The sequence below is a fragment of the Dermacentor albipictus genome, chromosome 2, assembly GCF_038994185.2.
Source record: "Dermacentor albipictus isolate Rhodes 1998 colony chromosome 2, USDA_Dalb.pri_finalv2, whole genome shotgun sequence".
NCBI classification, from domain to species: domain Eukaryota; kingdom Metazoa; phylum Arthropoda; class Arachnida; order Ixodida; family Ixodidae; genus Dermacentor; species Dermacentor albipictus.
Genome location: NC_091822.1, coordinates 164957923 through 164983590, shown reverse-complemented (window position 1 = coordinate 164983590; position 25668 = coordinate 164957923). Strand labels below are relative to the sequence as shown.

Here is a 25668-nt window from a genome sequence, read left to right as displayed (position 1 = left end):
ATTCGTGCCATTCAACTATTTGTGGCGCGTGGAGTGATCTGGAAATGATAATGCACGAGTCTTGCCCTACTGGCGTTTAATTCTATGCCCTTCTAGAGCAGCGAATGCTTCTGGTCAGTGCTTCGCGTGAAAGCTAAATGAACCGATCGCGCCACCGTGCTTGTTTGGAGGGGAACAAAGCGGTCTTCGCTGCTCCGCACAGCTCGCGCATTTCAAATGGCTGTCACTCGGCCTGTGCAGGTCGCGACAGCTGGGATGAACAAAAAGTACAACACGGCCGCTCAAAGACTTCGCCAAGATTATCTGCGGCTCGTCAGGGACCCGGTACCCTACATCATAGCTCACCCCCTGCCATCCAACATCCTCGAGTGGTAAGTACGTTTTCCATTTTGTAGTTATGGCAGTACTGGGCACCTGTAAATAGAGCATTCTGAAAGACCCACGCGTTCCACGAGTTCGTCTAGCTTACGCGACCCGATCACGATGCACTGCATGTCGACATTTGTCAAAAGACGGCCGCGTCAACATTTGGCGCCATGTCGGTCCCACAGAATTGTCGTCTTTAGTGGAAAACTTCATTCGATATATCTTGAAGACTGAACCGTGTTGCAACATCCGGTTAAAAAATTGTCACCCCGCCATGAAGAGGCACTCAATGCCTCCGTGCTTTTTTTTTTTAAATTAAATTGTAAGTAAAGCTTTCTTTGGCTCATATCTCTGTCTATCTTCGCTCCCCCTCGTACCTCACACATACAAACTTTGCGTGGATGGCAGTCTGGTTAAGTAAACTGAGCCAATCCTGGAGGCAAAGCTGAGGCAATCCTGGTGTCAGTGATGTGTGCCTCATCGCATTAACCATCACAGCTAACCTATGAGTGTACCCATATTTTATCATCTCAACAGATCTACTGTGAAGCTCTTGCTTACTTAAAGAATCATCCTCCGATAGATTCTATCCAATTGTATAACTGAGCATATAATGTTGCTGTTGAGAGGGCTTGGCAGCAAATTTCGTCACAGGAACTTTAGCTTCCGATCTTCTGTTCCAGGCATTATGTTGTACGAGGGCCAGAGAACACACCGTACGAGGGTAAGCTCATTTTGTCTCTGCTCACTGTCATAGTGCACCCTGATGCATAGATTCTGTGACTTGCTCTCTTGTTACCTTTGTTTAATGTCTTTTTGCAATCCAATGTAGTAGTCAGAACTTTGAAATTAGTGCTGGGTCTTTGCTGACTTCACAATTTAGTTCTGTCTGTTTTTTTTGACATCAGCAATTTTTGACTATTTAGTTCAGTCATGTCCAGATGCAGTAACTAACAAATTAATCTGTACGACCTCCTTGAATCTGATGCTCTAGTTAAAAGCGTGTATTATAACCAGCTCACATTTGTTCAAGCTCCAAGAAGCCACATATTTGTTTTAATTGTATAAGTTAAACAAAATATGATTTGGAACAGAATTATGGCTTGTACATAAACAGGCACATACATACTTGTTGTGTATGGACCAGTGCTCACACACCTCCTTGAAGTCCTTGAGAATCCTCGAAAATAAACATGCTCCTGGAATTCCTTGAAACATTTGAGCAACTAAAGTAACAAAATCTGCATAGGGGCCATGCCATAAGAACAGTCTATTGAGAAAAAAGTCCTATGTGTTTTCTTTTGAGTGTCACTAAATGATTGCACTGTGGCTTGTTCACAGCCACCAATGAAATCGCTGCTGCCATCCTGGAACTAGACAGAGCCATATCAAGTGACCAGACTGTGCCACTATTTTGTTCTTTTGCTAATTCAAACCAGAGCCATGATGGCTCAGTTTTTGATCCCGAGGCTCTACAATTGCCTGTTGCAGTGTAAGCCTCAGCAATTTGGCTTTAATGTGACGAGTATCCTTGCACGAATTTCGTCACTATACTAACCATCATGCTAGAAGTCAATCGATGTCATTACAATGAGAGAGTTAACTGAAGACCTGAAAAACTTAAAGCATGTGTCAAACTCGGCAGCTGCTTAGCTGCAGAAAAAGAAAGCGTTCACTATTTTTCATTGTATGTGTAGGAATAAAGTTTGTTTTCCCTCCTTGAATTTTTTCTCTATCAGGTTCCTTGAGGTCTTTGAATTGTCCTTGAGTTTTGAGTCAATTGTTCTGTACGAACTTCAGTTTGTGCAGGTAACAGGCAGTTTTAGTTTTTCCGCAATCTTACCATTTGCAGATTACCAATTTGCCAGAGCTGTGGATGGCAGTGGCGAAAGCTGGTTCAGTCTTGTGGTGTTCTGTACAACTACCGTGCACTAGAAGAATTTTTGTGTTGCATCAGGGTTACTGGCAAAGCAAAATAATATAGGCACTGCATGTTGGCAGTTATGTCGGTCTTGGTGATTTGCGTGAGCAGTTATGTAGTACACAAGTCACTGCAGTATTAGCTTTGTGTGATCTCTCATTAGATTCTGCATCACCAGATGCCGCCACCAACAGTGCTGCTGCCGTATGCCTTTCCAGCAACCCGGTTATCCATAAGAAGTTTACTAACAACTTTCTTATGACCAGAACAGGCAGAGGACCAGACAGAAATGATACCTGGTTATGTTCAAGCTACAGGGTCGTTCGTGCCATATTTTAGTGGTGCAGGTTGACGTTCAGCCACCTTAATGTAAAAATTTACAATGTTCTTCTATGCCTGTCTTATGAATATTCTCCAGTCAGTTATTTACCAGTGTCCTCATGTTCAGCATGTAAAAAGGAAAAAGAAGGCAGGTAGACTTGTGCCATCTTGCAGAATCACAACTCAGTATTCAGTGAAGCCGTTAGTGCAGCTAACCCCCCCCCCCCCTCCCCTCCCATTTTGTGTGGTCTCCATGGTACGCGATGGTAGCATTGAAAACATTGTTGCTTGAATACTTTACCAAATGCTGGATTTAACTTTGGCACGCACAATGGTAGTGCTGGTTATTGTCCAAACATTGAAGACACTTTCATGTTGCTGCTGCTTTCTTGGCATAATACCATTGAAAGGGCACCATCTTGCAATAAACACTTCTAAACTAATGTATTCAAATTCCATGTGCTTTAATGCTTAGAGGGTCTGAGCTATGCGTGTGCATAGTTTCACTGCTGGATCTCTAGGTGTTACTTATGTGGACGACTTGAAAATGATTTTCAGTCATTTGGTTGCTACTCAAAGTGGTGCTTCCATGGCACTTTGTCACTTTACTTGCACTAATTGTTCCATGGCATTGATACGTTGCTATCATGTTCATCCAATCACACACTTTATCCTTACAGATTATCAACCTAATACACTGAATAGCCCTTTTATGGCAAGTACTTCGAACTCCCAACAGATGCCAAGGCACATCGTAATTCTTGCTGTTTTGACATTTTTACAACCAGCCATCACATTCTTGAAGGCATGTTACTCCGTTCATATGAGGCCTCTGCGTGACAGCATGTAGTCCTTTTGTGGTGCTTCGATACAACTTTTAAATGGGCCTGTGCAAGCACTTCCCAAAACTGACACTTTCCAATGTACCTAAGTCACTCCCATAGTTGTAATTTCGCCGGCGCATGACCCTGATCACCCCCTACATTGCCTCAAATGTTCAGAAGGCTTCAGTGTTTGCTTCTTTATGCAGGTGCGCATTTTGGCTTACGTTTTGTGTTTTTTAGGGCAAGTCCCCTTGTCAAAATGTTGGCTCTTAGCTTCAGAGCCTCCCTTGTTTGACCATTGTAGATTGCTTCAAGTCTCCATCAACCTGTCTTGTTTGGACATAGTACTCACAAGGATACCATGAAAGCGACTGTTTTTTGTGCTGCCTATAATTGTGAATCTGTGTAAATTGCCAGCTTGCATAGGCTGCAAGCATTTTCCCCATGCCATAGTCTTGTAACCTGGATCTTGTAAAATTGTGCTGGTTGCTCAAGACTCTGGAACATCATAGTGGACATCATGTTGGTCTTGCACTGTGGCACAGATGGAATCTACCACGGGAAGCTTATGTTCCCGGCTGAATTCCCCTTCAAGCCGCCCAGCATCTTGATGATCACCCCCAGCGGCCGGTTCAAGTGCAACACACGCCTCTGCCTCAGCATCTCGGACTTCCATCCAGACAGCTGGAACCCTGCATGGTCTGTTGCCACCATCCTGACGGGCCTGTTAAGCTTCATGGTAAAAAAAATATTCCAACTTAAACACAGTTAATAGCAGTAGTGTCGATGACCTTGACCCCTTCAGGCGCGAATTATCATGGGCTGTCAATAAACATGTGACATTTATACAACCTATTCCAAGGTGCTCAAGGGAGGCAAAGGGGTAGAATGTTGCTCTGTGCATCTTCAAATAAGTCGTCATAATTGGACAGTAAATAGATATCTATTAATTGTGCAGTCAGTCATATTGCTATTTTTTTATGCGAAGCATATTACGAGAGCTCAACCCAGCTCCTCAGGCGCGGCGGTGTCGCCTTGAAACCACGTGACACCGTGACGTCACGACAGAGGAGAAGTGGCTTTGGCTCAACTCTTGCAAGACGGGCTGGGTGGGAATCGAACCAGGGTCTCCGGAGTGTGGGACGGAGACGCTACCACTGAGCCACGAGTACGATGCTTCAAAGCGGTACAAAAGCGCCTCTAGTGAATGCGGTGTTGCCTTAGAAACGAGCTGTTTCTAAGGCGTGCGTCTCTTGCTCAGGCGCACATTTCGTTGCCGCGCCGAACGCTGCTTTGCTCGACGCTCACCGCGTCCAATGCGGGGCGCGTAGTCGCTGCCCTGTAGCCCATTGTCTTACACCCCTTGGCGAGTCGACGGGAACGCTGTCGCGTTCCACTCTTGAAGGCGAAGCAGTAATTCATGAGTTGTTTCTTCGTCTAGCCGAACCAAATATAGCCAAGCAACAGCAGTTCACCAGGCTAAACAGTGGTTCAACAACTAAAATAAAGGCTAGTATGCTTCGCATCCTGGGCTTAACCTTACCTAAGCCACAGCCATTTTTTTTCATAGAAGGAGCTGAATCGCATGCTCAAAGTACATGCAGAATTTAATTACTGGTTGTGTGCATTATGAGAAAAACAAACTTATTCTTTAGTCATTGCTGCAAGAATGCGTCGTGTCGAACATCCCGTCAATCACGGTCGCACCTTCAGCAATGTGCAGCACATTGAAGTGCAATGAAGTCACATTGACTGTGCAGGGGATTCAGTTATTTGAATTCAATGTCCATTGCTTTTTCTTTGCCACCACTGAATAGAAGTGTAAAAGCAAGTTGCGTCCATAAATGTGAACACAGCACTGAGTGGGTAATGTCAAATGTCACTGGTTCTTGAGTGGTCGACCTGAGTCCTTGAACGAGCTGTTGGACTTCACACATTGAAATGTACCAGAGGAAAATGAAGTGGGGCTCCTCACTGTTTTCACAGTAGAGGTTGTCATGTGCAGCCTGAATCTACCTAATGACCATTTAGTTCATTCATTCTAAAAGTTCTGGTCGCATCAGTGCTTCAGTTGTGGAGAAAGGCTATTGCACCCCAGGGAGAATTAATCCCAAATGACCAACGGAAACACAAATCCCCTCAAATTTAACCACCCGATAAAGAAATGCCTTACTGCAGAGCAAAAGAAAAAGATAGGTTTTAGGTCAACTAGTGGAATTTGCTTTGTGTTAACACTTCGGGCCATGCATGACTTGCATCTTTCAATGTTTGCAGGTGGAAAAAAACCCTACGTTGGGAAGTATTGACACCACCGACAGGGAAGTAAGTTGGCCAGCCTCCTGTCCCTATTAGCATGGTCAGAGCACGGCTTATTTGTAATGGTGCATGGCATAATGACACCTGATATAAAATTGGCCGCACTTCTTCATTCCTTCTTTTTTTTTTGTATTGCAGAAGAAGCAGCTTGCACGGGAGAGCCTAGAGTTCAACTTGAAAGATGAAATGTTTTGCGAGCTGTTTCCAGACCTGGTTGAGGTAAGAGGGAACCTGTGGTGACTGGGTTGCAGAACTTGTGTTGCTGCAGTTGCTCAGCACACCTGATCGGTACTACTAATGTGCGCTTCGTGTGTAACCTGTGAACTGAGAAAACAAGGCATTATTGGGACAGTCGTGTGCTAAATGCTGATGACGATTGCAACGCAGTTGAAACTGATAGCAATATCGAAAGCTCTTGCGCATAGTAATCTACGGTGGTTTGCTAACTTACGCACTTCTATGGCTGCCGCACTTTGAAGCCGCGGAGATAGTGAGTCCGTGAATGTTTTGGGAAAGGGAAATCAGGGAGGGCTGCTGCATGTTCCAGGAGTGGGCAACACGTGGCAACCTTCCCTGACCGGCTGCTTTCTGTAGCTAGCAGCAGGTGGCGCCACAAATTTACGCTTGTGCCGTTGCAGCAGCAGATCGCATCCCCATAAGCGAAGGCAACTTTGCCACCCCCCCCCCCCCCCCGCCCCACCTTTTCTTTTTCTTAAGAACCAGGCTATTAACAGTTGCAAATGTCACACTGAATGACGTAGACTCCAAAATGAAATTCTTCTGCATAATTTCAGCAAGAACAGTGCAGCAGTAAGCGCAAAATCTTTTTTTGAACACGTTCAGGGAAATATGTAGGACCCTGTAGATTGAAATGATTTGTGTCAGTGTGCTGCTACTTGAACTCCCTTTTTGATATACAAGAGACATTCCACAGTTTCATAAACAGGTGCTGTAAAGCCCCTTTGAGCACAAGAAACTATGTTAATGTCATTTTCATCCTGTTCATTGCCACTCCACAATCTTAATATTGATTTATTTGGAGGAGCGCTAAACACAAGGAAGGACAACAAAAATGCACTTAAGGACCACAATTGCCTGCACATTTCCTTGTTTTTTTCAGTTACTGATTTACAGTGGACTCTCTTTAAACAAAAGTCCAGGGGACCAGGAGTACAATTTACTGAAAGTTTGAACTGAAGGGTGCACAATATGCCCTTTCGAAAGGGGCATGTTGGTCTTTATTGCCAACAGCAGATAATGCCTGTAGCAAATCCGATTACTGGGCGGAATAACTTAAAAAAAAAAAAAAGAATGCAGCTGCTGACTGGAGCTGACAGCACACTAACTAGGGCACCAACAAAGGCCACCTTGGTGAGAACATTGAGAACTGGTGAGGAAACCCGAAAAGGAAAGGTGTGAGCAACAGTGCTTAGTGCGATGCTGCTGAGATTGGTGATTCAACACTGTCTTTTGGTAATGTACAGTCGAAACTTTGATTCAGAAGAGCTTTCTTGGTATCCTATGTTCATCATAATATATATTTGTCACATGCTGATATTGGAGAGAAAAATGTTAGATTTACTTCGTTTCAGACAAGAATTCGTTGTATCTGTGTTTATTACACTGAGGTTTGACTATCTCTAGCTCCGTTTACCAGGAGTTGGAAAAAAACTGTGGCTCTGCTTAATATTGTTTTTTTTCCCTGCCTTAATACACAACAAACCAACCGTAAAACTACAAAATGCAATGCCACGTAAAAAAGCAGTTTTAATGAGTGTTTAGGCAGACTTTCTTTGCACTTTGCACCATTTAGTTCCATTTTAGTTCTACTTTTTCCAGTATATTCTCAGTATTTGCAGTGTATGTTTAAGTATGATTTATAAAGTTCTGTTCTCAGCAAATGGTGCTCGTTTTTCATTATTTATTCACGGTAATATTTTATGTAACCCCTATGTAATGCCTGTAAAAGGGCCTTTAGTGTACATGAATAATAAAAAAAGAACACCTGTGCCGAAAAGGTTGGGAGCCAATCGCGAGGTGCTTGTTTCTCTAGTGTTTTGATGGTATAAGGCTGGCCGTGCATCACTTTCTCAATTGTCTAACGTGGCAATGGCGCCCCAACAACCAAATAGCCCCTACCTACCCAACACGAAATGTCTCCCCAACACACTTGCTCCCCTTCCCCCAAATGCCCTCTCCTCCTCAAGACCAGGTAACACTGCTGTTCTGTTTGAGTTCTTTTTGCCGATAAACCAGTCTACCGTGTAAACCGGAATGTAGGTCGAAATACTTTCTTCAAAGAAGCAGACAAAACTTACCTTTTGTTTTATAGCTGTCTTTAGCAGAAGGTGAGTCATCATGTGGCAACCTACAGCGTGCATGTTGGTGAATGCGTAGCCAAAGCCATCTCTATAGCCAAATGCGATTGCTGGTACTTTTTTTTTTCTTGTTGCTGTGTGTCGTGTGTGCTCCTCCATTCGACCTCGTGTGTGATTTCCCTTATTCCTTTTAAGATAAAAAGTTGTAAATTTCGTTGAAGCAAATGGCAACATGGCAGCACAACATCAGCTTAGTGTTATTGCAAAGCGTACCGTACTAGCGGGCACGAAAAGGAAAACTGTCAGCATGCAACGCACATTAAATGTCATTTCATGGGCATTGTGCTGTGCAGACACAAGATGCGCTTGCAGACTTTGTGCAGGAGCTTTCTGCAAGCTCGCTGCCAATGACAATGCAGTCAGTTTGCTGCAAAATTGCAGCACCGTTGGGACAATAAACGCGTTTCCGTGATTTCCTTCTTGTTGCTTTTTCACTTCAGGGTAAGGGGGTTGACCTATACTCCCACTGGACCTGTATTCCGGTTTATGCGGTATTTCACTTTGAACCAAAATTCGGAGAGGGTGACATCGCTGGTTTCAATGTCGGTGCAGGAAATCAAGGAGCAGATACAGAAGAGGAAAACGGAAGTGGAGGCGCAGAACGCGTACCTGGCCGAGCGCAGCATAACGGGCAGCAGCCTGGGCGACCAAGGGTACGGCCTGTTGGGCAGCACCCTAGCCAACATTTTCGTCATCGTCGGCTTTGCCGCATTCGCGTACACCGTGAAGTATGTGCTGACATTCAGCGCCAAGTGACTGCGGCCGCCGCGCGCACAAGAAGACCCAAACCCATGGGGAGTTGCGCGTGCGGACAACAAGGGACTCAAAAGAAACTGAGAAAAAAAGAACAGAGGAGGAACAGGGAAGGAAGATTGTGTCATGCCGCCAACCACTTTAGCATTATGTACATAGCTATGCGCGTTGTTTCTATGAGAGTCAGTTCTGCCTGGCGGTGACAAACAGTGGCAAAGCTTGGCCCTGACACTTTCGAAAGACGGGTGGGACGAGGGACGGCACTCATTGTCCCGGGCCTCTTCACTTTATTCCTCCCCTCGCTCAAAAAGCAGGCGATAAGTAAACGACAAAATGCTTGTGCTACTTCGGTTCTCGGAGAACTGGTTTGTCAAATGTTGCCTGAGTGAGTGTTTCAGTTTGTGTTCACCTATGAAATTGCAGCAATTTCTGGGGAATTCTTTAGGTTGGTTCTGCACTCTTGGAGCTTGGATTGCTAAAGCTGTTTTGCAGTGAAAAAAGATCTGCAACCGTTCGTTAAACATTTTGTCAGTGTTGTTGGTGTACTTGTGAAATGAACAGTTGTCACAATGGCCATATTTCATACTTTTGTTCTGTATAGCTTGCAGCACAGTATTTTAATGCCATACTACTAATAGCAGTGGTGTTCATCACGGGGCAAGTGAAAAGTTCAAAATCCATGCTAGGGAAAAATTCTTTTATGGCATTATCAGCAGCTTTTGGTGTATGTGGTTGGCGTTTTTTCTTTTTGATGAATTTCTGTATAAAAGTAAAAAAAAAATGTCGTTATATATAGGGGTCTCTGTGCAAATTGTGCACATTGTAATGGCCGTGTCGCACATTGTTTTTGTTATGGGGTAAACACTATGTACAGTTAACAAATTGCTATGAAATTGAAGCTCGATATGTTCTGGCTGAGACACTATCCACGTTTGGCATCGGATATGCGCTGTCCGATCAGAGACGTGAGAGGCCATATTCCTGAACCTTGTTAATGAAAGAAACAAAAGTGTGTATGATATTAAAATTTTTCAGAACGAGACATTTGTTTAGTGTCCTTTGTGAGCATGTTCTCTGAAATGTGCTTGAAAATAATTTACTCACCCCCTCCCCTCCCGCCCCCTTCTTTCTTTATTTACACTTTGAATACTTACTTCACTGGATGCGCTGCGAATAAGCTGTGCTAATCCGATTCCTAGCACAAGCAGCTAATGTTGCTTGCATATTCAATATCTGTGCTTGCTTATGTTGCCCCCATACCAGAGGCCATTTTTTTCCCTGTAATGCATGGTGCCCCCCTAATGAGCGGAGGACTGCTGTGCTGATGGTATTGGCACCAGACCCCTTTTCAGGACGTGTCTCTCTTGTTGATCTGCGTCATGGTTCAACCTGGTTGCACCGTACTTTGATGTCTTGAATTACTGTCTGAATCAAAGGGAGGAAAGTTTTTAAAAAATATTTTGCGGGTTTACGTGCCAAGATCACAATCCGATTATGAGGCACACTGTGGTGGGGGACTCCAGATTTAGACCACCTGGGGTTCTTTAACATGCATACGAATCGAAGTACGCATGCATTTTTGCATTTTGCCCCTTCGTAATGTGGCTGCCACGGTTGGGATTGAACCCATGGTCTCGAAGTCAGCAGCTAAACACTGTAACCACCGAGCCATTTTAAGTGTAGGGTTAATGCCTCGAAATTGCATAGTGAGCTATGAGGGACACCATAGTTAGTGTTGGATTCATATTGATTTTGCTTCCTTGAGGAGGCTAGCTTAGCAGGACACTTTTAGGTACTATCAGACATTGTTTGGGATATCATTGGCCTTAGTGAAATTAGAAGAACTGGTGAGGCTTGTACAGTGCTGACTAATGGCCATGTCCTCTGCTATAGAGGTCTCCCAGATAAGCAATATGGGGTAGGATTCCTAATCCATAGGGACACAGTGGACAACATTGACGAATTCTACAGCATTAATGAGAGGGTAGTAGTAGTCGCAATAAAACTTAATAAGAGGTATAGATTAAAGGTAGTACAAACCTACGCTCCAACATCCAGTCACGATGATGATAAAGTAGATCAGTTTTATGAAGATGTTGAATTAGTGATCAGAAAAGTGCAAACTCGGTATGCTGTAGTAATGGGCCACTTCAATGCAAAAGTGGGGAAAAGGCAGGCTGGTGATCGAGCAATGGCAACTACGGCGTCAATTTTAGGAACGCTAGAGGAGAGATGCTGGTAGAATTCAGCGAAAGGAATAAGCTGCGAATAATGAACACCTTTTTCAGGAAGCGAAGCAACGGAAAGTGAACCTGGAAAAGCCCTAATGGTGAAACAAGAAATCAAATTGATTTCATACTTTCTGCCGATCCCAGCATAGTGAAAGATGTAAAAGTGACAGGTAGGGTAAAGTGCAGTGATCATAGGGCTAGGATTCACCTCAATTTGAAGAGAGGAAGAGTAAAATTGGTCAAGAAGAAACAGGTCAACCTAGAGGCAGTAAGGATAAAAACAGACAAATTCAGGCTGGTACTTGCAAAGAAATATGCAGCGTTAGAATAGAGAGATGAAGATAACATAAAGGTAATGAATGAATCCATAACTAGGCTGGCTTCAGAGGCAGCAATTGAAGTGGGAGGCAAGGCAACCAGTAGGCAAGCTCTCCCAAGTAACAAAGGACCTATTAAAGAAACGACAAAGAATAAAAGTGTCCAGCTCAAGAGATAAAATAGAATTTGCAGAACTGTCAAAACTGATCAACAAGGCAAAAAATAAAGGATATTCGAAATTATGTGAGAAAGACTGAAGAAGCCATAAACGATGGGCACAGCCTGAAATCGGTGCGAAGGAAACTTGGCATAGGACAAACCAAGATGTATGCACTGAAAGATAAGCAGGGTAATATCATCAGCTATCTTTAAGGTATGTAACAGCAGTGGAATTCTGTACCGACTCGTACAGTACCCAGAGGAGTCGGGAAGCCTCAATTAAAAGCAGTAATGAACAGTATACAGAAACTCCTCCTATAACTAGAGAAGAGGCCAGAGGGCCTTGCAAGGCATGAAACGGGGAAAAGTGGCCAGAGAGGATGGAATAACAGTCGGTTTAATCAAAGATGGAGGAGACGTAATGCCTGGAAAATTGGTGGCTCTCTATATGAAGTGTTTATTGACTGCAAGAGTCCTATAAAACTGGAAGAATGCAAACATCATACTAATCCACAAAAAGGGTACAGAGTTGAAAAATTATAGGCCCATTAGCATACTCCTGGTATTATATAAAATATTCACCAAGATAATTTGCAATAGAATAAGGGCAACACTGGACATTAGCCAACCAAGGGAACAGGCTCGATTCAGGAAGGGATCACATCCATGTCGTCAATCAGGTAATCAAGAAATCCGCAGAGTACAATCGGCCTCTATATATGGCTTCCATAGATTACGAAAAAGCATTTGATTCAGTAGAGATACCAGCAGTCATAGAGGCATTACGTAATCAGAGAGCACAGACCGCTTACGTAAATACCATGGAAAATATCTACAAAGGTTCCACAGCTACCTTAGTTGTACACAAGAAAAGTAGGAAGATACCTATAAGGAAAAAGGTCAGACAAGGCACAATTTCTCCAATGCTCTTCACTGCGTGCTTGGAAGAAGTATTCAAGCCGTTAAACTGTGAAGGCTTAGAAGTAATGATCGACGGCAAATATCTCTGCAACCTTCGGTTTGCCGATGACATCATTCTATTCAGCAACACTGCAGACGAGTTATAACAAATGATTGAGGACCTTAACCAACAACGTGTAAGAGTGAGGTTGAAAATTGGTATGTAGAAGACAAAGATAATGTTCAATAGCCCGGCAAGGAAACAAGAATCCTGGATTGCCAGTCAGCCTCTAGAGTCTGTAAAGGAGTACATTTATCCAAGCCCATTACTCAAAGGAGACCCTGATCACAAGAGGGAAATTTACAGAATAAAAATGGGTTGGAGTGCATGCGGCAGACATTGTCAGATCCTGCCCGAGAGGCTACTACTGTCATTGAAAAGAAAAGTGTACAATCATTGCGTTCTACCGGTGTTAACATATGGGGCAGAAACTTGGAGGTTAACAAAGAAGCTCGGTAACACATTGAGGACCGCGCAAAGAGCGTTGGAATGAAAAATGTTAGGTGCAACGTTAAGAGACAGGAAGGGAGCACTGTGGATCAGAGAACAAACAGGGATACGCGACATTCTAGCTGACATCAAGAGAAAAAAATGGAATTGGCCACGCCACGTAATGCGCAGCGCAGATGACTGGTGGACCTTGAGTTACAGAATGGGCGCCAAGAGAAGGAAAGTTCAGTAAAGGACAGCAGAAAACTAGGTGGGGTGATGAGTTGGAAAATTTGCCGGTGCAAGTTGGAAGCAGCTAGCGTAAGGCAAGGGATATCGCAGGGAGAGGCCTTCGTCTTGCAGTGGACATAAAAATAGGCAGCTGTTGATGATGATGAATTAGTACGACAGTGACAGAATAAATTAAACATGAAAGTTTGAGTGCCACAAGATGCTTCAAGCGATTTCGAAACAGGTACCTTCTCTTCAGGAGGATTTGACTCGTCAGACAGCTGTGCTGTTGGAGATGCATTGACAAGGAACAACTGCCGAGAGCTTCAGTGGTTCATGAGGCAGCAGTAGTGGCCTCTGCTATGATGCACAAGGCAGTAATGAACCAACACTGGGATGAAACAAAGTTTGGGACAGCTTGTGTCGCAAAGTGAAATATTACAGGACGGCATTAAGAAGGAAGCAATCAAGTGCCATGCGACTCTGAATGTGTTCTGCAACTTTACCTGCGCAACATACTGCTAAACTGTCTGATAGCTTGTGTCAGTTATTGCTGTCTCGAAATAGGCCTTGAATATTATTTTAGAGAGATGTAACCAAAGGGCACACTTGATTCACATTCACCAATGAATGGTCGCCCTTCTTTTACTATTATTGCAAAGATACTGCCCCCATGCATATATTACTAGATACGGCTTTGATGCTATTAATGTGAAAGCGTTATGTGCCCCATAACGTGAAAATTCGGCATAGTTGGCGTGACCAACAGGTGGTACCAAAAATAGCTGACAGCGCAAAGCGAAAAAAAAAAAAGTAAAAAAAATGCTCAGATTGACATTAAATTTCTCAGGGAGGTTCCTGTAAACAAAGTAAATTAACGCCTTTGAAAAGAAAATTTGGTAGATTTCGGTCTAGGTGGGAATCGAACCAGGGCTCACAGGGTATGAGATGAGCATGCTTCCCCGACGCTACAGCAGCTCCACCGTCCTGGCTGACTAAAAGTGTGCCTAGTGCATACGTCATTAGGCACTTGATGGTGCAACCAATGGGGAAGAGTTGGCACATCTTGTGTGTATAAAATGAGAGCGTTCATGGCGTTCCGACGTTTACAAACGGTATAATGCTTTCACATTCCCTCACATAAGCAGTCTTAAAGGGGCCCTGAACCACCCCTCGTGCTTGGTGAAATAACATAGTACGCGGGTAGCATACACTGTTGTGAACATCTCAGCCAAGTTCTGTTGTCGTATGTGGTCTGCGGAGATCGCAAGCGGAGCACGAAGTCACCTTTTTCTCAAACGTTCTCGTTTCAAAAATTCCATGCTCCTCGCTCTTTTCTGTGTGCTCTATTTCATCATAAAGCACACTCCAGTATGCGGCTACTATTGGTCGCTGCGCTCAGCTACACCGCGGCTGCCGCGAGGTGGCGCCATGAGTACAGTGGCTAAGCGCACTGTGGGTCTCCGAGGACAGCCGTGTTTGGCTTACGTGTAGCGCGGCATAGGCAGCAAATAGGAAATTTGAACTGGGCACCACGGTGACGTCTCCGCCGTAGCCTTCGCAGTGCAAGGCATTGGAGGAGGAAGGAGAGCACAGCTGAGGCTGTGTTTGATTGCCGATAACTCCGCTTCTACTGAGCGCATTGAAGTACTTTTTGCGGCAAAGTGGTTCTGAAATGGCCTATCTTCACTTCAAATGTCTTTCTCCGCTTCAATAAAAAGTGGTTCAGGGCCCCTTTAGGTGTCTCTGCTGAATTTTTATCATTCAAAAGCAATGTTTTATGCGAAGCATATTACGAGAGCTCAACCCAGCTCCTCAGGCGCGGCGGTGTCGCCATGAAATCACGTGACACCGTGACGTCACGACAGAGGAGAAGTGGCTTTGGCTCAACTCTTGCAAGACGGGCTGGGTGGGAATCGAACCAGGGTCTCCGGAGTGTGGGACGGAGACGCTACCACTGAGCCATGAGTACAACGCTTCAAAGCGGTACAAAAGCGCCTCTAGTGAATGCGGTGTTGCCTTAGAAACGCGCTGTTTCTAAGGCGTGCGTCTCTTGCTCAGGCGCACATTTCGTTGCCGCGCCGAACGCTGCTTTGCTCGACGCTCACCGCGTCCAATGCGGGGCGCGTAGTCGCTGCCCTGTAGCCCATTGTCTTACACCCCTTGGCGGGTCGACGGGAACGCTGTCGCGTTCCACTCTTGAAGGCGAAGAAGTAATGCATGAGTTGTTTCTTCGTCTAGCCGAACCAAATATAGCCAAGCAACAGCAGTTCACCAGGCTAAACAGTGGTTCAACAACTAAAATAAAGGCTAGTATGCTTCGCATCCTGGGCTTAACCTTACCTAAGCCACAGCCATTTTTTTATCAGTACTGATACTGTTGGAAAGCAGATTTAAAAGTGTTAACGGTGGCGATTTTAGTGAGGCTACAATAACAGCATCTGGCTGTGTTCATATGCCGTTGTAGGTGGTGCAGCATGAAGCAATAGAGAGCAACAGAAAGTGTACGGGGCATTGCTGGGTAAATTGGAAAATCATTTTATTTTTATAAAGACAAGAAAGACGCTTCATACATACTTCACAAGTGCAATGAAATGTTTCAACAGTGTCCAAACAGTAATATACATAAATAATGTTTATATGAATAAATATAACACCATGCATGTAACTTATTACTATGAGGACAAAGAAGAAAAAAAGGCCTTCCGAATGCACAAAACTTCTTTCAAACCAAAATCAATAAACAACAAACACTCGTTACATTGAGCTTCGTGACGAGCAATCCTGTGGAAACAGCAGGATGTATAACTCCTCGGCACAAGTATACGAGGTTATTAAAATCATGTAGAGAATGCAGCAAACTCTAAGCAACACTGGGACAAACAGAAGATATAACCTCTGGGCCTGACATGCATGACATGCATTCTGTAATGGCGATAAATGTATATTAAATAGAAAATACTTTGCCCGACCGCGATGTGTTACTGTTTACAGTGACACCAGACATGTAGATAAAAGCAACAATCCTGACATCTTGGGATGTTACCAGTCAACCAAAGCACATGGAACGTTCGTTGAAACAATCTTCTCGTCTACAGCTGAGTCAAGAGGCACAGCCTTCTCTTTTGATGACAAGAGTTGCATGACACCAAAACCCTTCAAAACATTCTGGCCTTTTTTGAAAAATGTCAACAGATTTGCACGATCATGCTGCTGTTCCTGTCTGCTTCTCTGGTATTACGATAAAACAATAACAGCGTTGCATACACGTCGGGACAAATCCCTCAGAAGTCCACCAACCTAGCTAATTTGACGCTGGTAAAACACTACGCAGCTCACCGGCCCAACAAGTTTGCAAATACAGAGGCTTTCCAGTTAAATCTTCGTCAGCGGGTAAAGCAAAGCTTTGCGTGGGCTCATCTCAATTAGATTGAAATGCTTTCAATTGCACTACAGCGAATGCTGGTGATATGCACCATTGCTCGGTGCGTGGTACGCAGGCAGTGCCAGTGCCCCCAATGTTACGTCGGCTCAAAGACGCCGATCGTTCAGACAAGGCGACCCGAGCCTCGAAGAAGTGAGCAATATAGTATGTGTTTGGAATGCTTCGGGGAGAACGCATGTCACCTTCATTCAGTTCATCAACAGCCAGCATTGAAAATGCAATGAAGGATACCCGTTTTTAAACACCGGCAGCTTTTTCTTTCCCTCCATAACATTGTCTTTTAAAAAATCAATGGGGATGCGCATGTGAAAAAAAAAAAGGAAAAAAAAACACAGACATACAAAAGCTCAGACATGAGCTTGTCGTAAAGTTATAACAAGTTCTCTAGTTGATGCTAGGCCTTTCGAAACAAGCATTCCTTTTCTTTCTTTCCTGCGGCAACAATTGTTGAAATGCCTGCAACAGTGCAAAAAGTGCGTGTAAAACTAGAAAAAAAAAAGAAAAGCAAAGAAAATGTGGCTGTGGACAACTCAGCCCGCATGTAGTAGTAGTAAAATTGCCTTTTTCTAAAATATCGGCACTTTCATGAAGTGCCCAAACACCTGAAGGACCTCGCCCTGCACAGTGTTGACGACTTTCATGTATGTGTCTTGCCAAAGCTGGGCCCCATTCTTCTGGACGGTCCTGAAAAGTGCAAGTAACACGAAAGTGAAGTTGGATGCCCACTGAAGGAGGAGAGAAGCTAGTCTCAACAGAGACCATCACACAGCTTGCACTTGTCCATCACGCTGTTCTCTTTGTAAAAAGAACACCTTGCAGTGTGCACATAAGAAACAGATGTTGCAGCGCACATACACAAGCGCCCAAGAAACTTGACAGGAGGATGGCCGGTGCACTAGCCCAATTGGTAAAGCACTGCATACGTAATGCGAAAGATGTAGGTTCGGCTCCTACCTGCGGCAGGTTGTATTTTCGCTCGCTTTCATTTCCTTTGACCTTATTATTTCCACATTTCAATCAAACAGGACAACTCATTTCCTCTATGCATTCGCAGGCTTCACTGTTCTGTTACTTCGTATGGTGGTGACTGACAAAAAAATCGCGCCTTCCAGACCCCTTTATTATTCTTCCACAGGACACAAAAAGGACCTCAAGTACACACTGCGGCCACTCTTCTCCTTGATTTTTGTTTTGAGAGTTCAAAGGTGTGCCGGCCTATCACGTCCTCCTCTGATGCTCAGCAGTACTAGGCAGACTTAGTCCGGAATTCTTTTTTTCCCTGCTTTTAACTGGGTTTTAATTGAAGCGCACTTGTTTGGGGGGGGAATCTGTCAACAACTAGGTGCATTTCTTCTCCCGACATGCTTGTGCAGTTGTGGTTGTATTTTGCAATGTGTATATTTTTTTCATTGCGAAATGTGTAGGCGCGGGAAGGTTTAGGTGATGCTAAAGCCCGTCTTGCACTCTCACGTGACATGATAACACACACACACTCTGGTTACCTTCAGGCATCTTGTTTCCTGGGGAATTAACAAACTGGAAGTGATAAATTGAGAATTCCCTCAACTGCTGTTAACAGTGCTGTTGTGTCTGTTTGAGCATGCAATCATCACTTCAAGACGTGCAACTTCTTTCTATTGTCCACTGTGGAACAGTATACAATACAGACTTTCCTGACAGGTGCAGAAGGCAACAAAAGGATGTCGTATATGGCTCAGGACTTAAAGCGGCCGACACAGTAACGTAAAAAGATTAAGGGAGAAAAAGGACATTGTTACTGCGATTACAGTGTCCAGTATATTTTACCCTTTTGGCTCTTGTCTCTCCTGAAACCTTATTTTTTATAAGCACATATAGCAAAGTTGTCTCCAAATTGCTCACCTGTGAAAGAACTTGAGTAGAACATCTAGCATTTCCAGGTTTCGCTCATGGACAATGCTGCACAGGACATTTGTCCACGCTATCACATCCGAATTGAGAGCAGCATCTATGAAGAGAAAAGCGTAATTAAACAAACAGGCTTGCAGGACACTGTTGTCTATTATATTTTTCCAGTGCTCGGCAAACTGCTTACTATGTTTACTTTCATTTGTGACAATCTGAAACGGGTCAACAATAATGCGATGATTAAACAGAGCAGTCCCAAGTTCTGAAAGTGCTCTGGTCACATTTGCAGCCATGGAAAGTTATGTACAGCAGCAAGCAAAGGCTTGAAGACTATGGCATTAGCAGAAAGTACAAATGTCTTTAGCACAGCTTTGCAATGCGGAATCGCTTCAATAGACTCCATTTGTTGAACGCATGCATGCAGGCTATATTGATTTTAGCCGGCATGCCCAGGCTGCGAAGAAAATTTTTTCTTTGTGCCGCCATTCATCTTCAATCTTGTTGCTCGACACTGTGCGAGCTGTACTGGGCCAGAATGAGGCACGCATGGGAAACGGCTAAAGGCATTTTGATTGAAACTGCCTCTGGAAGGACTTGTGACAGCAAGTTTGGCTTTCTTGCACATGGTAGTGCTGCTGTTTGTGCTCTTGCCCACGGACAGCGGCATCAGGTGCACGTTGGCAAAATTGTGCTAGCAGAGCACATAAACGATGCGTGTTCAAAAAGAAAACGAAACTTTTGAAATAGCATGCCAACTGGCAACGTGAGCGCACTGCAGCTACTTAGCGCACACAGCGGCAGGTTAAGACAACAAACTGCCATTTGCCGCGTTTCACATGAGCATTAGTGCCAAAGTGACAATGAAAGAGCTTGAAGAACAGTGTGTGCGTGAAATTTTGCTACAAAGTTGGCAGAACTTTCACAGCGATTTATATTGCTTAACAAAGTGACTGTATGAGTCGCACGTAGTGAGTGGCTTAAGCGTTTTGAACGCAGCAGAATGTCGGTCGGTGACAATCCCAAGCCTGGACGACCTTCCACATCAACAGATGATGACCATGTCGAGAGAGTTCGAGCTGTGATTTGTGGAAATCATTGTTTAACTGTTTGAGAAGTTGCTGATGAAATGGGCATCAGTGTAGGATCATGGCATCAAATTTTGAGTGACAAACTTGAGATGCGTCATGTCAGTGCGAAATTCGTGCCGTGTTTGTTGACTGAGCAACAGAAACAGTCCCAGGGTGAAATCAGTCAGCAACTGCTTGCCACTGGCAATGACAATAAAAACTTCCTTAAAAACATCATAACAGGCGATGAGATGTGGGTTTATGGCTATGATGTTGAAACAATGGTGCAGTCATTGCAGTGGGTGGACAAAGGGTCTCCTCGGCAAAATAAAACGTGGTTGAGTTCGTCAAAGATCAAGGTGACATTGTTTTTTTTTACTGCAAGGGCATGGTCCATCGGGAATTTGTACTGCATGGTCAGATGGCAAACAAGGAAGTCTACCAGGGAATGCTAGAGCATTTGAGGGATGCTGTATGCAAAGACGCCTGAATTATGGGAAAACCCGAGTTGGTTGTTGCATCATGGCAATGAGGTGGCTTATGTGTTGCTCCTTGTCCTCTGCTATCTAGCAAAAGATCACAGTCCCGTTGTGCTCCATCCACCATATTTTCCGGACCTTACCCCAGCAGACTTTTTTCTGTTTCCCAAACGTGTTGAAAGGATGTCGTTTCCAAACCATAGAGGGGATTCAGGACAATGCGACAAGAGATATGCGCGTGATTACAGAAAGTGCATTTCAGGAGGCTTTTCAAAGATGGAAGAAACAATGGGAACAGTGTGTTGCCAGTAGAGGGGACTACTTTGATGGGGACAGTGCTTAAATTGGTGTACAATAAGCAATAAAGATGTTATAGCAAAAGTTCGTTTCTTTTAATACGCCTCATGCTTACTAAATGCCAGAAGTGCAATGAAGCCTTTGGCAGTGAAGATTCCTACTTGATAAAGCCTATGTGTTTGCTGCTGTATAGTATTGTGGTGCCACCTAGCATGCACTTGGTGAATCATGGCTGTCACGACAAAGTTCTGTTGCACACATTTGCAATTTGGCATTTCTTAGAGGGAGGGGGGAGGGTGTGATTAAACAGGACATATACGTACCGCCAGATGAGATATTGCAGACCAGTGTAAACACCAAGTTTAACCTGCTATCACAACTACACGTTTGCATGACTAGGCATCTTGGAGGCACGCACGGAGTCGCGAAGCTGTGTAAACAAAAGCAACTTGCTATTGCATGGAAAGATACTAGTCATAACATCTCTCAGGAATAAATCATTTGGAATGTGATATGCTCTTTGCTACGTGGCCAACTGGTAAACATTCTGTGACCCCAAAGCTTGGCTCTACGAAAAAAAACCCAAGGTGAGGTGAAATGGCAAGCATGGAAAAAAGAAAAAGCGTACCCTATTTCACTTTTCCCTATTCGCATCTTATTCCAGCCCTTTGACACACAGCCACTTCTCACACATCACCAGGGGGGAAAAATGCAAAAGTGTCCAAAAGCACCAATTCATTTAATACAAATGCATAACACATGTATTAAAACTCACTGTTTAAGCACGCTGCTAGTGTGGTAGACATTGCCAGTTGACAGTCTTTCAAATTGTCTCCTGAATACTGTAGCTCTTGGTTTTGGTCATTTCTCGCTCTACAGCTGTTCCACAGATGTTGTGTGGAATAGCTGAAACTATACATGTTGAACCCTCTGGCATGCACCAATCCTTCAGTGCAATTTTGTGGTGACTAACCACAAAGGGCAGAAACTGTGAGTGCAATAGCTGTTAGCTGTTGCTTTCACTGGGTTGATTCCTGCTTTGGTTAGAACTGCAACTTACCTCTGCAGGTGCCACGAACGAGCGTGCAAGACGCATGCAGCTCCTTTGGAAATTGTGCTTTACGAGCACTAGTTCATGTGACCTCCACAACAAGCTTGCATCTCGTGAAACAGCTTCAACAGCTTTTTTCCATGTCATTATGTCATCCTCCGATTCATGATCTTGAAGCTTGCATTGTTTCTGTTCCCTTTAGCCAACAACGACATCTCCCCAAAGGCCATCCCAGAAATGGCGCGGTACATACCGTTGGTTGTGTTAATCCACTGCTGCAGCAAAGCTTTGACTTGCTCCATCTTCTTTTCCGAGTCAATAACAGACTCAAACGTTTCTACAGCTGTCTGTACAGGTTTGGTCTAAAACGACAAAGACGAAAGAGGTTAGACACACGCTGAGGTTCCTTTCTTGCGAAAACAAGTAAATTGGCCATAATATTTCATTACATGCTCTTGTTAATTACAATTTGGTGTTTAACCCTTCCACGAGCGGAGGGAATCATACTTTCTACCTGCTAAATGTGTGTAGCAGGGCAATCGGAAGCAATGCTTCGCCATCTCACAAAAACTTTGAAGACAAAAAAGAATTTTGCAGAAACCATTGACTATTACCAATACAAGTGAATAGCTAAAAGGTTCTAGAAGCTGTCTGGTTTTGTTAAAAGAACAATGCACTGGACAGCTTGTATTATTTATTGTGAGGAAATTTAGGTAGCATTTTGCAGATTAATTGTGTAATTCTGTAGAGAACTGAGCCGTTAACCAACACATCTGCAGAAGTAGTATAGTTTGCTATACATATAGTCGACTTCCGTTAATTCGACCCTGACGGGACCGACGAAATTGATTGACTTATTCAGCGGGCCAAACTAAATGATGCAGAAAAAAACGCTGAGACACACTGCTGATTCACTTGGCAGTATTTGCTCAATTGTAACCCGACTCAAACGCGCACCCACTTTCTATGCATCTAAAGTAGAAAACTAATACAGGAATGAGATTAAAGCTCCTAAACATAGCAAAAAATTTTAACAGGCACCCAATTATTTAGCACAAGAGTGTGCTAGGGTCTAATATGCGTTTCACAGTGGCAGCTGGTTTTCTAAATTCAATTTCGCCACAATAAATTAATGTTATGCGGTAAAGTATACGAACGCCGTAAAGCAGTTTGAGTTTCGTATCCAACTGCACCGCGCAGGCAAATTTGCCGCAATTTCCTTGAAAAAAAAAATACAAGAAAAAAAGGAGAAAGCCATGCATTAGAATTGGGCAAATGTTGTAATCGGACACTGTGAGTTGCGATTATTGCTTGAAAGTTTTCGTGGGGCAGACTGAAAATAGGTGTTTTCGATGGGAGATGATGTACGTTCAATGTCAGACACTGTCCCCTAGGCTCTGCGCAGACCGTTCCAGTTTGAATTATCCATCCAAAGCCAATTTTAGGATCGAAATAACGAATGTTTGGGCCCATAGATATTCATGGGGGACAGCCGGGACCTTCGATGGGGATAAAATTAACCAAAAAGCCGAATTAACCAGAGCCAAATTAACAAAAGTTAACTGTACGAGCCAATTCACCATATGTATGCGGTCTCCAGCAGCACAAGCACTGGCGTGGAAGGCAACCTGCAAACCTTCAGACACCCCAAACCTCTTGTGCGATAGCATGCTAGTTAGTCTCAAAGAGCTTAAATAGTTGGCAAACAATGCACGCCGAAACTTGTGGAAGGAAACCTGCAAACCTTCAGACACCCCAAACCTCTCGTGCGATTGCATGCGAGTCTCAAAGAGCTTAAACTAGTTGGCAAACAATGCACGCCGAAACTCGGTTGCACAAGAGCATGGTGCCTTTGCATTGGCGCCTCTGTATCGGCGGTGACGGTCTGACCACCACAGATCACCAAACACGAAAATATGCAAAAAAGTCAAAGGAAGCTATAACCTTTAAAATTGAAGTGAATGAAGTAAAATAAATGAAAAGTGACCAAAGTGAAGTGAATGAAAAATGAGGCTGCTGCAAAAATGGGTCTACAGAGTTTTCCATGCTTTGGCCGGATCTTGGTGAGGCTGTCTTGTTGATAATTTTGTGCGAGTTGGAGCTGCGTAAAAGATTTGAAACAATTACTTTCTTAGAAAAACAAAAAAACAAGATCTTTTGAAGTGTCATTTACTTGGACTCTGTCGCAAGTCTGTTATGTTGTGAATACATACACGTGCCCGTACTGCAGCGTGAAAGCAGCCAAGAAAGCACACATGGTACCTATGCCACGGCTGCGCTGCACCACTTTGTGCAGAGGTCTTCTCGAGTCACTGCTGTAGAAAGTTTACAAAACTGTTTTTTTTTTTCCTTGCTTTCAGAGTTATGGGAAGGCATTCCAAATGTCCTATAGCTTTGTGACGAAAATCCTTTTTTTTTTTAGCTGTGCACTCTATTGGGCAGTAGGAAAAATACTTCCCTTCAAAGTACACCCTCATACATTTTACACAAGCAAACAAATCGTATTCCAGCTCCATGAGTGTGACACTGTAAAACAATGCATTCTAAAGAATCAGCATTTTTTGGTAATGAGAATGGTAGAGTGTTCCATTCCCCTATAGTGCGGGGGAAAACAGAGAAAATTTGAAAATGTTGGTTCTTGCTTGGCAAGGAATTAAATATTTAGGGTAATCACATCTGTCTAGCTTTGTAGCTAATGGATAAACATATGGAGCAGGGTGCCATGAGAATTTGTTAGTTTTGAGGATAAGGCAGATGACATCAGGCAGATGAAGTGTCTACTTACCATGTACTCTTTGAGAGAGTGGCATGCCAGGAGACGTGCTTTCTGCGGGCTGATGCTACCTTTCGGTGGCCGACCTCTTCTCCTACCCGTGGGTTGTGCTTTCGTCTTCGTTGATGCTGCTGATGATGGGGCCCCGCGATGGCTGTGGTTTGAACTTTTGGTGCTGCCGACACCACTAGTGCTAGCTGCTGTCTCTCTGCAAGATGAAAAGAAAATATCAATTTAAAATTCTGGGGCTTTATGTGCCAAGAACTGTGATCTGATCGTGGGGCATGCTGTACTGGGAGGCTCCGAATCGATCCTGACTGCCTGGGGTGTGCACCTAATGCACGGTCCACCAAGAACGTTTTTGCATTCCACCCCCAGTAGGATACGGCCGTTGTGGTCAGGATTTAACATGCATCCTTGAGTTCAGCAGTGCAACATTATAGCCACTGGGCTACTGTGACGGCTACGACAAAAAGAGCACTCACGTGCAAGCCATAACGATTTTACGAAATGTCACTGCCACTTCTAATAAATGCTGCCATTAGTTTGCTAAAAGGCTACAAAAGTTGTTCTTGTGCACATTATACATAGGCCAAGTCAAGACAAAAATCCCTTAGCTGAATGTCAGAAGACTTGGCACACTGGTGTGCCTGCCATAGCTTGTGCTAATGGTTGTGCGGGCAGAGGCACCAAGACTGAAACTGGAATTTAATAGCGCCACATATTGGATTAACGACCTTACATTGCTAAAACTGCAATTTTGTTATCGATGCTTGGTGAAACAGTGCATTAGAAAAGCATAATCACCAAGTTAATTCAATTTAGACCAAGGCGCTGTGCAATATTCAACACTATGGTGTCACGTGCAGTCAAGAGTGGGAAATTCATTGCCTTTGAGTTCATGGCAGTCGTTCCTGAAGCTACTCAGGCAGACTAAGGCAAAGGTAAAGAGTCATTAGGAATTTATTGTCGTGTTAAAGTAAACCTAGTCTAAGCGAAACTAACAAGAGTTTCCGATATCTTCATCTTCCATTTAGCAAGGTTCGTCTTAAACGGAGTCTATTGTAGTTATCTTTACACAAATGTAGAGGACAGCTATAGGAATACGACATCTATGACTCTACAACAGCACAAGACAACACAGCAAAGGTAGCCCATCACTCACTTTGAGCGCAAAGGATTTCGCCGACTTTCTCTGTACATGGTCAACACTTCATCCTTTATGTCAGGAGGTAGGCTGTCCAACACAGCTGGGTCAATCTGTAAAGGATACTTCAGTTCAAATCCAGGCCTGACCTGCCCACAGAAGTTTTAAGAGGACGCAAGTGGAGAAAAGTATTGTAGAACCCCGTTAAAGGGAGGGAAGACGGGCCTTAGAAGGCCGAAAGTAATGAGAAATCCACTTTTCAAAACTGGCATTTTCGAAATCGGCAGCTCCTTTTGCACAGATATGTAAAGTTT

At 43.9% G+C, this 25668-nt stretch overlaps 2 protein-coding genes across 3 annotated transcripts in view; one reads left to right on the top strand and one right to left on the bottom strand.

Moving 5' to 3' along the window:
* LOC139046713 (ubiquitin-conjugating enzyme E2 J2-like) overlaps positions 1-25668 on the top strand; it is a 30828-nt gene that overhangs the window by 448 nt on the left and 4712 nt on the right. The window contains exons 2-7 of one of the 2 annotated variants that reach the window (XM_065442736.2): positions 241-371; positions 1050-1090; positions 3978-4171; positions 5707-5754; positions 5887-5967; positions 8679-8779. In XM_065442736.2, the coding sequence (XP_065298808.1) occupies positions 256-371; positions 1050-1090; positions 3978-4171; positions 5707-5754; positions 5887-5967; positions 8679-8779 (581 nt within the window). In that variant the 5' untranslated portion in view covers positions 241-255. Of the gene's footprint in view, positions 1-240; positions 372-1049; positions 1091-3977; positions 4172-5706; positions 5755-5886; positions 5968-8678; positions 9922-25668 lie in introns of those variants that run through there. The other variant, XM_070534339.1, reaches the window with a different exon arrangement.
* Positions 15731-25668, bottom strand: part of LOC139056257 (DNA repair protein REV1-like) — a 30632-nt gene continuing 20694 nt past the window's right edge. The window contains exons 12-16 of the mRNA XM_070534337.1: positions 25373-25467; positions 24220-24415; positions 21688-21796; positions 18535-18640; positions 15731-17337 (exon numbers count right to left, since the gene is read on the bottom strand). Of these exons, the coding sequence (XP_070390438.1) occupies positions 17220-17337; positions 18535-18640; positions 21688-21796; positions 24220-24415; positions 25373-25467 (624 nt within the window). The 3' untranslated portion in view covers positions 15731-17219. The remainder of the gene's footprint in view (positions 17338-18534; positions 18641-21687; positions 21797-24219; positions 24416-25372; positions 25468-25668) is intronic.